Source organism: Sus scrofa, chromosome 15, assembly GCF_000003025.6.
Source record: "Sus scrofa isolate TJ Tabasco breed Duroc chromosome 15, Sscrofa11.1, whole genome shotgun sequence".
Lineage (NCBI taxonomy): Eukaryota > Metazoa > Chordata > Mammalia > Artiodactyla > Suidae > Sus > Sus scrofa.
In genome coordinates, this window is record NC_010457.5 from 31266329 (window position 1) to 31280715 (window position 14387).

General features: G+C 38.4%; 1 protein-coding gene across 5 annotated transcripts in view; it reads right to left on the reverse strand.

The window, feature by feature from the left end:
* Positions 1-14387, reverse strand: part of EPB41L5 (erythrocyte membrane protein band 4.1 like 5) — a 136678-nt gene that overhangs the window by 107115 nt on the left and 15176 nt on the right. For 4 of the 5 annotated variants that reach the window (XM_021075141.1, XM_021075139.1, XM_021075140.1 and 1 more), the window contains exon 3: positions 9892-9996. In XM_021075141.1, the coding sequence (XP_020930800.1) occupies positions 9892-9996 (105 nt within the window). Of the gene's footprint in view, positions 1-9891; positions 9997-11471; positions 11581-14387 lie in introns of those variants that run through there. The other variant, XM_021075142.1, reaches the window with a different exon arrangement.

The following is a 14387-nucleotide window of genomic DNA, read 5'->3' on the forward strand; positions in this document are numbered from 1 at the left end:
TTTTGTTTTGTTTTTTTTCTCTTTACGGCCTGTGGCATATGAAAGTTCCCCAGGCTAAGGGTCAAATCAGAGCTACAGCTGCCAGCCTATAGCCACAGCAACGCCAGATCTGAGCCGCATCTGCAACCCATGCTGCATTTGAATGTAGTTTCATTGAAGTACATGATAAAGCAGTAAGAGCATAAATGGTTAATCTGTTTAGAAGTGGCATACATCACATAAACTCACATTCTATTGCCAAAAGCAAGTCACATGGTCAAAACCTAGTATCAACCAAGCAAGAAAGTATAATCCTTTTATAGTAAAAGCAGAAAACAATCCCATATACAACATAAGATGAATTATACAGACTGATATCCTTACATCTCTGAGAATAAATGCCAACAGATCATAATGTATTACTTATACTTTTTTTTTGGTCTTTTTGCCATTTCTTGGGCCGATCCCACGGCATATGGAGGTTCCCAGGCTAGGGGTCGAATCAGAGCTGTAGCCGCTGGCCTACACCAGAGCCACAGCAACTCCGGATCCGAGCCGCATCTGCGACCTACACCACAACTCACAGAAACGCCAGATCCTTAACCCACTGAGCAAGGGCAGGAATCAAACTTGCAACCTCATGGTTCCTAGTCGGATTCGTTAACCACTGTGCCACGACGGGAACTCCTATTTATACTCTTAATAAGCTATCAAACATAGGTATTACATATATGTAACAAACAATATAAGCTATCAAATTGATTTAAGAAAAAGGCAAAAAACAGTTACTATTGCTGTGTTCTTTTTCCTTCTTTTGCAAGTATTAGGAGAAATGTTACCTATTATTTCCCTTTTCTGAACATAAGCGTCTACAATCTAGGTAACTCATTCTTCTTTAAAAATTTGATTGGACCAGTTAAAATTCTAAGCTCTAAATATGAAGTCTGAAAAACTTTATCAATCAGAGGTCACAAAATATAGATATATCAGAGGATTAAATCTTGGCCCTGAAACATGTTTTGTTTGGCCCACACTATATTTTTCACATTCTTTTAAAAAAATTTATCATGAAATATTCACAGAAAGCTGTAATCATAAGAGCAAGAGGTCCTGCTATCTCCCCCCATATTCCCCCAGTGCTTGCATCATACATAACTATAGTACAATATTAAAATCAGGAAATTGGCATTGGTACCACGTGCATAGATAGTTCTATGTCATTTTGTCACACATCTAGATTCCCGTAACTGATGCCACAATCAAGACAAAGAAGTATTCCATTATCACCAAGAGCTCTCTCATATTACACCTTTACAAGTACAATGACCTCCGACCTTCAATATCCCTACACCTGGGCAACCATTAATTTGATCTCTACCGCTATAATTTTATCAAGAATGTTATATAATCAGCAGATTAAGAAACCAACTAGTATCCATGAGGATGCAGGTTCAACCCCCGGCCTCGCTGAGTTAAGGATCCAGCGTTGCTATGAGCTGTGGTGCAGGTCCAAAGATGCAGCTTAAATCTGGTATTGCTGTGGCTGTGGCACAGGCCGCCCACTGCAGCTCTGATTTGACCCCTAGCCTGAGAACTTCCATATGCCACAGGTATGGCCGTTAAATAAATAAATAAATAAATAAATAAAAATAAAGAAAAAAAGAATGTTATATAAATGTAAGTATAGAGTATATGGCCTCTTCAGAATGAGTGTTTCTGTTTTTATTTGCAAAATGCCCCTGAAATCCATCCAAGCTGTGTGTATCAATAGATTTTTGTCTTACATTGCTGAATAGTATTCCAAGGTATCAATGTGCTATGGTTTATTTAATCATTACTCTACTGTAAGACCCTTCAGTTTTTTCAAGTTTTTTGCCATTACTAATAAAGTTGCCATAAGCAATCAAGCACAGTTTTTTGTGAAAAAATTAAGTCTCATTTCTCTGGGGTAAACAACTATACATACAATTGTTGAGTCATATGGTAAGTATATATTCAGTGTTTTAAGAAATTGCCAGACTATTTTCCATAGTGACTATACCATTTTTACATTCCCAAAACCAATATATGAGAGAGTCCGTTCCTCCACATCCCATCAGCATTTGGAGCTGTGTATTTTTTAATTTTAGCTATTCTCACAGATGTATAGTGACGACATCCCATCAAGGTCTTATTTTGCATTTCCCCAATGTCCTGTGATGTTTAACATCTTAATGTTTCTGTATATCCTCATTGATGAAATGTCTCTCCACATCTTTGGTTCACTTTCTAACTGGATTGTTTGTTTTTTAAATACTGAGTTCAGGAATTCTTTATATACACTAAATATGAGTTCTCTGTGAGATATGCGATTTGCAAATATTTTCTCCCAGTCTATAGCTGGCTTTTCATCCTCTGAACAGTGTCTTTCCCAGAGTGAAAGGTTTTTAATTTTGATAAAATTCATTTTATCAATATTTAAAAAATGGATCATGTTTTTCTTTTTCTTTTTTTTTTTCTTTTCTTTCTTTCTTTATTTATTTTGTCTTTTTGCTGTTTCTTTGGGCCGCTCCCGCGGCATATGGAGGTTCCCAGGCTAGGGGTCGAATCAGAGCTGTAGCCGTCGGCCTACACCAGAGCCACAGCAACGCGGGATCCGAGCCGCGTCTGCAACCTACACCACAGCTCACGGCAACGCCGGATCGTTAACCCACTGAGCAAGGGCAGGGACCGAACCCGCAACCTCATGGTTCCTAGTCGGATTCACTAACCACTGCGCCACGACGGGAACTCCCGGATCATGTTTTTGATGTCAGGTCTAATAGCTCTTCTTCAAGTCCAAGGTCCCAAAGATTCTCTCCTATGTATTTCTGAGTTTATAGTCTTACATTCTATATTTATGTACACTATCTGTTTTTGAGTTAATTTTTATACAGGTATACGGTTTAGGTCAGGATTCATTTTTTTGCCTGATAATCCAACTGCTCCAGCGCCATTTATTAAGACTACCCTTCTTTCACTCAATTAGTCTGGCATCTTAGTCAAAAATCAGTTGGCCATACTTGTGAAAGGCTATTTCTGGGTTCCCTATTTTGTTCCACCGATATATGTATCTGTGATTCATACTATACCAATACCACACAGTCCTGTTTAAGTAGTTGCAAAATAAGTCTTGAAGCTCACTACAGCAATTCCCCCTACTCTTTTTCTTTTTCAAAACTGTTTTTAGCTATTTTAGATCCTTTTTTTTCCATTTAAGTTTTAACAAAATTTTGTCTATATCTACAAAAGATCTTCTGTAATTTTGATACAAACTGCATTAAACTCTTACATCAACTAAGGAAGAACTGATTACTTTCTTGAATCTTTTAATCCACACACAGTATGTCTCTCCATTTATTTAGCTCTTTTTGATTTCTTTCATCAGACACTACTTTATAAAATTTAACCACCGTTTTTAAAAAATGCAAGACTTATGGAGTTCCCTAGTGGCTCAGCAGGTTAAGGATCTGGCATTGTCACTGCTATGGCACGGGTTCAATTCCTACCCAGGAACTTCTGCATGCCATGGGTGCAGCCTAAAAAATACAAGATATATTCTGAGAGTCTGGATTTTCAGCTTCTCTTGAAATACCTAAAGATCCAGCAATGCTATATGACAATAAACAGCTAGAGCTAGGTAGTACCTACCCCTCACCTCCTTTTTGGGGGAGGGGAAGTGACATGTCTCTATAGGGAAAGGAAAATAGGAAAAGAAGACATATCAAGCATGCAGCATGATTCAAAAAAAGGGCAAAACCACACCACTTCTTGGAAATAAGTAACACCACTCCCATGTCTTTATAATGCATGCCAACTTGCTTCCCTTGAGTTGCCCTGCCTGATTCCTACAGACATTTAATATTAAGACTGAAAACTGTTCCTTCAAAATAAATCATTCATGTTATCTAGCAAACTGTTATAGCTAATTCCCCAATTTTGTGAAGTCTTACTGTATATAACCTAAAACCACTTAGGGAGTTCCCGTCGTGGCGCAGTGGTTAACGAATCCGACTAGGAACCATGAGGTTGCGGGTTCGGTCCCTGCCCTTGCTCAGTGGGTTAACGATCCAGCGTTGCCGTGAGCTGTGGTGTAGGTTGCAGACGCGGCTCGGATCCCGCGTCGCTGTGGCTCTGGCATAGGCTGGTGGGTGGCTACAGCTCGGATTAGACCCCTAGCCTGGGAACCTCCATATGCCGCGGGAGCGGCCCAAGAAATAGCAACAACAACTACAAAAGACAAAAAAAATAAAAAAATAAAAAAATAAAATAAAACCACTTAGTATTAAAATAATTCCTTCTTGCCTGGCTTAAGATATTTCACTTTCACACTGGAAAGTTCTATTGTACAAGAAAATGACCCCAAATCATCTTTTTTTTTTTTAAACCACTGATACTGGCAGCTCTGCTGTCCTAAGGCAACTCTTTATACACATCCTGTTATTTTTATGATGGTTACCCTAAATCTACTTCATCAAGAAATACTGAATTACCATAAAAATTTTTTGTAGAGTCACACAATCAGATTTAATAACAAGGTTTTATCAACAGTATAAAATATAATTTAAAAAAAAACACTATTATTATTATTTTTTTGGCCACACCAGCAGCATATGGAAGTTCCCAGGCCAGAGATCCAAAGACACAATTATCATAAGAAAAAACATTCAAATTGATACCATCATCTGTTTTTCCTTAAGCTACAGGTTATTTGTCAAAGGAGAGTTACTAAAGAAGAGTCTAAAGGCAGGTTTCAGGAATACCTGAATTACCTGCATATGTGCACAGAATGTTATATGTAATGTGCATTTTTCTAGGCAAAGCATTCACAGAATTCGTCATTACAACTCAAGGTTTAAGATCATCACAGCACTGAAGTTCCCATGGTTTAGTGGGTTAAGAACCCAACATAGTGTCCCTAAGGATGGAGGTTCAATCCTTGGCCTTGCTCAGTGGTTTAAGGATCTGGTATTGCCCACAAGCTGTGGCGTAGGTCACTGATGCAGCTTGGATCCAGTGTTGCTGTGGCTGTAGCAGAGTTAAGCAGCTGCAGCTCTAATTCCACCCCTAGCCTGGGAACTTCCATGTGCCACAGGTGTGGCCCTAAAAAGAAAAGAAGAAAAAAGAAAGGGAGAAAATAGCCACAAATCATGTATCTGAGAAGGGACCAGTATCCCCCAAAATAAAAACGCTTACAACTCAACAATGAAAAGGAAATAACCCAATTTTAAAGTGGGTCAAGAATCTGGACAGACTGTTCTCCAAAGATATACAAATGGTCAGTAAGCACCTGAACAGATGTACATATCTTTTCCATTAGGGAAGTCCAAATTAATACCTCAGAGAGATCACTTCACACCAACTGGTATGGTTAGAATTAAAAAGAAGGGGAAATGGTGTGTTGGTGAGGATATGCAGAAACTGGAACCCTTGGGCACCACTGACAGGAATGTGGATTGGTGCAATTACTATGGAAATCACTTTGGCAGTTCCTCAAAAAGTTAAACATAAAGTAACCTTTTGATCCAGTAATTCCACTCCTAGTCCATAACCAAAAGAACTGAGAATTATGTTCCTGCAAAAACTTGTGCACAAATGTTCACAGCAGCATTATTTATAATAGCCAAAAGTGAATAAACCCAGATGTCCTTTGGTAAATAAAAATGTGGCATATCCACACAGTAGAATATTATTAGCCATAAAGGATCAAGTATTGAGGATATGTTACAGTACAGATGAACCTTGAAAACATTATGCCATGTGCATTTTCAGACTCAAAAAGCCACATTTTGCATGATTCCATTTTTATGAAATTCTCAAAAACAGGCAAATCCATACAAATAGAAAGATTCACATTTGCCAGAGGCTGTGGGGAAGAGGAATAAGGGAGTGACTGGTAAACCGTGAGCCTCTGGCTATAAATGACACTTTTGGGACAACTGTCACAACTTGAATGGGGTCTAAGGATTAGATGGTGCTAAACATCACAATAACAACTTTCTGGTTTTTATGCTGTATTGAGTTATGCAGGAGAACATGTTTGTTTGTAGGAAACATACACACGTACACTCAAAAATTCAGGGGTAATGGGACATCATACCTGCAACTCTCAGATGATTCTAGAAAAATAGTTAATTTATATTGTTCTTACGATTTCTCTGTAAATATGAGATTGTTTCAACTAAAATGATCTAGTATAAGTAAACAACTCAAAAGAACTGAGCAGGGGGAGTTCTCATTGTGTCTCTGCTGGTTAAGAACCCAACATAGTGTCTGTAAGGATACAGGTTCGATCCCTGGCCTCAGTCAGTGGATTAAGGATTTGATGTTGCCGCATGCTACAATGTAGGTCCCAGATGCGGCTCAGATCCAGTGTTGCTGTGGCTGTGGTGTAGGATGGCACCTGCAGCTCTGATTCAACCCCTAGCCTGAGAACTTCCATATACCAATGCTGCTGTGGCTTGGGTTCAATCCCAGGACTTTCAGATGCCACAAATGCAGCCAAAAAAAAAAAAAAAAAAAATCACCAAACCAAAACAGAGAAAACTAAGACTATATGTATACATAGCAACGGCTTCATTAATTTACAAATTTTGGTTATCTTCTCAATGGATGCATAATTCTAGTCACACATATTTTGGACTGATCTAAAATGACCAATAAACTAAACTTTAACACACTAATTTTCCAAATATGGAAATGCCATATATTCAAGGTCAAATTTTAACATGCAATTCCTTGGTCATTTTTCACCCTGCCTCACTCATTTTATGTTTTACAGTTATGTCAACATAGTAAGTATGACAAAGAGCTGTGGAAACCATGAGGTTTGAATAGATGATCCTGGCTAAAAAAATCCACATGATCTATCAGTTCATGATCATCACCAATAAACTGAACTGTTCCTAAAAGTATCAATTTTGTTTCATTCTGGGGTTACATCTGGCCACAAAAATAAATAACTGAAAGTCTGGAACTGGGTGGATTAGGATATTCCAAAGTGCTATCTAGAGTTATTTTTCTTTTTTTAAAAAAAAAGTTCATTTGTAACAGCTTTCATCTACCAATTATTGTTCTTCCAGCTCAATTCACATAGAACATAGAGTATGTTAGTGACAGAAAAAGCAAAAACTAAATAAACTTAATATTTTTTTTTGCCTTTTGTCTTTTTAGGGCCGTACCTGCAGCATATGGAGGTTCCCGGGCTAGGGGTCCACCTGGAGCTGGAGCTGCCGGCCTATACCACAGCCACAGCAACACCAGATCCAAGCCGCGTCTGTGACTACACCACAGCTCATGGCAACACTAGATCCTTAACCCACTGAGTGAGGCCAGGGATCGAACCTGCAACCTCATGGTTCCTAGTCAGATTTGTTTCCGCTGCACCACGATGGAAACTCCATAAACTTAATCTTAATGCCTAGATTTCTGACTATTGAGAGGGATAAACCAAGACTAAAAAGAGTATGGATCACAAGTTCTTATGCTGGTTTTACTGAACAGAAGAAAAGCAGTATATGTGTATCAAATGAGAGGGAAAAAATATCACCATGGGATCTAGTAACTCAGTAACTGTTGACATTAGCAAGGAATGAATAATGCAATTTAGGAATGGCTGTATGTCTATTTCTTTCCACAATTACTTAAATACTTTAAGAAATGGAAAGAAAGAATTTGAAACCTAGTGTGAGCATACTTCTCTCTTTTCCCTCACAACTCCTCAAAAAAACAGGAAACTGTGCATTGTCTACTGTTCAAAACATTTATTCTTTTCATGTGATTGTTAACACTTTAACTCCATAATTCAAGAGATGAGAGTTTAATGACAGTCAACTCAACAGTCAACCAAGCCTATATCAAACTAAGTAGGGGACCAGAATTAAATTCAGTCAAAGGTCTTGTGTGTCTACTACATTCTAGGTTACAGAGTAAGACTCATTCCCTGCCTTTGGTGGATTCAGTCTAATAGAAAAGAAATAACAAAGACAAAAAAAAAAAAAAAACAAACCAGGAGTTCCCGTCGTGGCGCAGTGGTTAACGAATCCGACTAGGAACCATGAGGTTGCGGGTTCGGTCCCTGCCCTTGCTCAGTGGGTTAACGATCCAGCGTTGCCGTGAGCTGTGGTGTAGGTTGCAGACGCGGCTCGGATCCCGCATTGCTGTGGCTCTGGCGTAGGCCAGTGGCTCCAGCACCAATTCGACCCCTAGCCTGGGAACCTCCATATGCCGCCGGAGCGGCCCAAGAAATAGCAACAACAACAAAAGACAAAAAAAAAAAAAAAAAAAAGAAAGAAGATTAAAAAGAAGAATAAAAGAAACACCTCTTATACAAATCCATCCAGAGATCAGAACTGGGAAACAGCTTTTCAAATTTTTTTATGTGTATGTATGTGCATAAATTCAGAATTTTTTTTTTTGGCTACCCCACGGCACATGGAAGTTCCCGGGCCAGGAATCAAACCCTAGCCACAGCAGTGACCCAAGCCGCTGCAATGACAACACCAGATCCTTAATGCACTGTGCCACAAGAAAACTCCCTGGGGAGTTTTTTAAAAACAGAAAAATTCAATTATACTATTTTGTAACTCTTTATTTTTACATCATTCATGTCAATTAGTACACTTAAAAACCACCATTTTTAATGAGCTGCAGGTATTCTATTGTAAGGATGAACTAAAATTTATCAAACCAATACCCGGTAGCTAAATGCTCATGCTTAATTTTTGTTTTAAATTGAAGGTGGGGGAATCAAGAAAACAACAGCAGCTAACACTATTAACTAAATGTTAATAAATGTATAGCTATACATTTAGCCAACATATTCTATAAAACCAGTCTAGGAGTTCACCTCCAAGACATGTGGATTTTGTAAAGTATCCTATAGAAATATTCCAGTTAATTTATTAATCACGCCTACCCTCCTCCCTCCCCACAAACCTGTTCCAAAAGGAACTTGGCAATTCCTATTATATATATTGTTCCTATAGGTCCTAAACACAGCGATTATTGTGTCACTAAACAGCCCCTCCGCCCCTGCCGGACTTCCAGAAAGTCTAGAAGGCTTATTGTCTAGATGTTCTTATCTCTGCTCCCTCCCTCTTCCTGATGCTGTGAATGCCCTATTCTAGACCTTAATATTACTTCTATCCCCAAAGTGTTTGCACTGCCTGACTTTGACCTCTGGCCACTCCAAATAATTCTACACAACATTCCTTTGTAAAACTCCCTAAAGCAAAATATAACCTCCCTGTCTGAAAAATCCTTAATCCCAACTATTAGAGAATAGTGCCAATTTAGTATTAACACTTTTGCTATTCAGTTTGGATGACATGGCCACAATCCTACCTTCTGATCTTAACTACTACTCTTTTAAATGCCCTCTAAATCCTAGTAAAGTACTCAATTCTTTAAAAAGCCTCCAACTTCCTACCCTATTACATATCTCTTATCTGAAATGTGTAAGTCAAGAACATCTATTTATAGACACAGAAATCACAGATTTGGAAGGGATCTTAGGGATATCCTAGTCCACTCACCTTAATTTGCAAATGAGAAACTTCTATCACTTACCCAAGAGCCCCCCAAACTCCCAGGCCAGCACCCTTTCCATTATACAGTGTTACCTCTAGACTGCCCAAGAACCAATCGGTTGAGATTTCCAAGCTCATCTGCAAAGATCATGCTCTAGCAACATGGGTTAGGGCCACAGCTCATATTTTTTTAAACCCGCACTTCAGGTTATTCCGAAGCAAGGGGTCAAAGCTTTCGACCATAATAAGAAAACCACGGGAAAAAAGAAAATATTAAGAATATGTAGCCTGTAGCACTTAGCACATCATCTGACATTTTCCACTTCTGCACCCATTTTGAAGCCTCCAAAAATCAGACACTCACTGCTACTTGTGCTGAATCCATAAATCTCAGTCCGAAATAGTCGCTTTCAATTAGATCCAAGTGGTACATAATCTGATCAAACAGCTCTTGTCCTTTGGCTTTTTTCTGAAATGACAAGAAAATAAACCATTAAGTAGCTTGTAAGATCAAAAGCCTGACTTGAAGATGGATTACAAAAGATCTCTTAAAAAAAAAAAAAAAATTGGAGTTCCAGTTGTGACACAGCTGAAACGAATCCCACGAATCCCATGAAGATGTGGGTTCGATTTCTGGCCTCGCTCAGTGAGTTGCTGTGAGGTATGGTGTAGGTCACAGACAAGGCTTGGATCCCAAGTGGCTGTGGCTATGGCACGGACCAGGAGCTGTAGCTACGATTCAACCCCTAGCCTGGGAACTTCCCATATGCTGCAGGTAGGTGTGACCTGAAAAAGCAAAAAAACAAAAAACAAAACAAAAAAAAAAAACCTAAAAAAAAAAAAAATTACTTGCAATGCCAAATTACCATGTAGCAGGTAATGGATAAGACAGCATAGTTTTCCAATAAAACACTTAAGGCCAAAATAGACTATGTGATCTATTATGTGCTTTCCTGGACAGTGTTACTTCCTCTCAAACAACAACTACTACTTGGACCTAACAATGTGTATAAGGATAAACCCTGTCTTGTCAATTTTTAGAGTTCCTACTTTAAAGGAGCTTTAAATGTAACTGGAAAGAGAAAACAAGAAAATTTAGAGCACTGAAGTACAAATCGTGTGGAATTAACTATTTGCCGAGCAATTTTAGAGAAGAGACAGTCACACAGAGACTAGAATCATCAGTAAATACTTGAAGATCAGTCAAACTGGAAAAGAATGTAAGGTAGGAAATCACAAGAGCAGGAATGGAAGGAGGGGGGGAAATATGGGTCAGCAAGAAAAGTAGAGGGAGCTGGGGCAAGAGCAAAGAAACTTGTACAGAAAAAGCACTAATTTGTTCTTTATCTTAATTCATACTACTTTAATCCCACAGACTGTGTACTTTATTATACTTTTCATACTTAAGTTTTCTATTTGGTCCTTTTAGGTAAGTATTTGTTGTTTCATATGGCTAATATTTTCTTTCAGAAAACTTAAGACTTTCTTCCCGATCTATCTTTGCATGTAGTGCTATCTGTAACACAGTTTGATATCTTTTGTTATTTGACTTTGAGGTGCTTGTGCTCATTTGTCTCCTTACTTGGACAAATTCACTAGCAATAATTAAGTTTCTCTAGATTACATGTAGTAAGAGAAAGAGTTCAACCCAGATGTATATCAGTCCCATATGACTCTGAGAAGTTAGTGGGGATATAGGTGAGACCTAGAGGAGCGACCTAGAACCAGAAAACCACAATCACTTTCCATCAACAAACAACACTTCAGATTAGTGATTCACTCCCATTCCAAAGAGAAAGGGAAAGTGAGACTGGGCAGGATATATATTCATTACAATTTATCACTCCCTAAGAGCTGATAGAAGAGGGGTAGGGAGTTAAGGTAAAGAAATTTTAGGGAGGGGAGTTCCTACTGTGGCTCAGGGGTAAAGAACCTGGCTAGTACCTAAGAGGACGAGGGTTAGATTCCTGGTGTTGCTTAGTGAGTTAAGGATCAGGCATTGCCGTGAGCTGAGTTGTAAGTTGCAGACATGGCTCAGATCCGGTGTTGCTGTGGTTGTGGTGTAGGATGGCGGCTGCGGCTCCGATTCAACCCCTCAACTGGAAACTTGCATATGCCTATGGTGCAGACCTAGAAAAGAAAGAAAGAAAAAAAATTTAGGGGGGAGGAATTTTAACACCCCCCTCACAGAGAGCAGAAAATAAATATCAACGTAACAATAAAGGTTGAAGATCAAGACCTGAATTCAGAAGATTTTTAACATATTTGTTCCATTAACACGATGGAAAGAGAAATACGGAGTAAGGATGAGACAGTTATTATTGGAAATGACAAAGCTTTTAATTTTTTTGTTTGTCTTTTTCTTTAAAGTTATATATTTTTTAAAATCTTAAAAAAAATTTTTGGAGTTCCCGTCGTGGTGCAGTGGTTAACGAATCCGACTAGGAACCATGAGGTTGCGGGTTCGGTCCCTGCCCCTGCTCAGTGGGTTAACGATCCGGCGTTGCCGTGAGCTGTGGTGTAGGTCACAGACGTGGCTCGGATCCCACGTTGCTGTGGCTCTGGTGTAGGCCGGTGGCTACAGCTCCGATTCGACCCCTAGCCTGGGAACCTCCATATGCCACTGCAGTGGCCCAAGAAATAGCAAAAAGACAAAAAAAAAAAAAAATTTATTTTTTTTACAGAATAAAATACATATAAAATACATATATTTAAACACAATTACATTCACACAGATTATTATATCATGGATCTTAAGAAACAGATTAAGTGACTCCCTCTGGAGAAGTGGAATGGAAAATATGCTGAGACAAATAGGAAATTTATTCTATACTTTATCCCATTTTGAATGGCTTTCATCTTTACTATTTAGTATTATCTACTACATTTCAATTTTTCTTTAAAAATTAGCATTATATTAAAATTGTGTATATTATGCAACTAAAATTTATAAAGAAAGCCTTATATACCATTAAATATTTTATATAGCATAATAAAAAGAATAACTTCACTGGTAAGAATAACAAATGTAATACACCCTCTGAAAATAAGTAAAATATAAAATGCATAAATTGGTTAAAAAACAGTGTTACTATATAAATATATCCTTATAATTTGTTACATCTTATTGATTCTTCACTATAGGCATTACACCATTCTAGGTGATGTGATAAACAAGACATTACAGACCTTACATTGTACCACGGAGAGAAATGGTTATTGATAATACAGTTGTAGAACTGTATTATTTAATTGTACAGTTGCTTCATTTAATTATAATTATAAATTCTTTGATGGAGAGGAAATCAGAATCAGATCTAAGGAGACTTCAGCATTCCAAGAATGATGTCAAATGACCCCCTTCATGGTGGATTATGCACTTATTTACTATGAGGTATATTTCTTCTCCAGAGATTCCTTGTTTGTGTATCACTTGTAGATTTTTGGTTTGCAGTTATTTTGAAGTTTTGATATAAGAGTCTATATGTATGTGAGATTGTTTTAAGTTGTTGTTCTCTTAATTGCAAGTTCATCTCCAGTGTCCTGCATTTGTGCCCACCTCTTCTCATGATGTCTGATTTTGGTGGTATAATTGCGCACGGATGATTTCGTATCTTTACTGTATGTATACCTTTACTGGTGAGCCTTGTCATTTGTGGAATTTTTGTTTCCTGTTGCTGTCTTGTCTTTTCTACTAGAGAAGTTCCTTTAGTATTTGTTGTAAGGCTGGTTTAGTGCTGCTGAATTCTCTCAGCTTTTGCTTATCTGTGAAGGTTTTGATGTCTCCTTCAAATCGGAATGAGAGCCTTGCTGGGTAGAGTCATCTTGGTTGGAGGTTTTTTCCTTTCATCACGTTGAGTATATCATGCCACTCCCTTCTGGCCTGCAGAGTTTCTGCTGAAAAATCTGCTGATAACCTTATCGGGGTTCCCTTGTATGTTATTTGTTTCTTTTCCCTGGCTGCTTTCAAGATTTTCTCTTTGTCTTTAATTTTGGTCAGTTGGATTAATATGTGTCTCGGTGTATTCCTCCTTGGGTTTATTTTATATGGTACTCGTTGTGCTTCCTGGATTTGAGTGAGTGGTTCCTTTCCCATGTTAGGGAAGTTTTCGGCTATTATCTCTTCGAATATTTTTTCTGTCCCCTTCTCTCTCTCTTCTCCTTCTGGCACCCTATAAATACGGATGTTAGTGCGTTTAATGTTGTCCCAGAGTTCTCTGAGACTCTCTTCATTTGTTTTCAATCTTTTTTCTTTTCTGTTCTGCATCCATAATTTCCGCTAATCTGTCCTCCACCTCGCGTATTCATTCTTCTGCCTCCTGTATTCTGCTATTAGCTGCTTCTAGTGAATTTTTTATTTCAGTTACTGTATTTTGCATCTCTTCTTGTTTAAGTTTTATATCTTGTATCTCTTTGCTCAGTGTTTCCTGTAAGTTATGCATCTTTACCTCCACTTTATGTCCAATGTCTTGCATCATCTTCAGCATCAACAATCTAAAGTCTTTTTCCTGGAGGCTAAGAATCTCCTCATTGCTTAGCTGATTTTCTGGGGTTTTTCCTTTCTCCCTCATCTGAGTTATAGTTCTCTGTCTTTTCATTTTCATAGGCTTTTGGTGTGGTGACCTTTTTACAGATAGTAGAGTTGGAGCCTCTCTTACTTCTGGTGTCTGCCCCCCTTGTGGCTGAAGTCGGTATGGGGGCTTGCTGTAGGCTTCCTAGTGATTTGTCTTTTTAGGGTCACACCTGTGGCATATGGAAGTTCACAGGCTAGGGGTCGAATCAGAGCTGCAGCTGCCGGCCTACACCACAGCTATAGCAACACAGGATATGAGCCATGTCTTCGACCTACACCACAGTTCA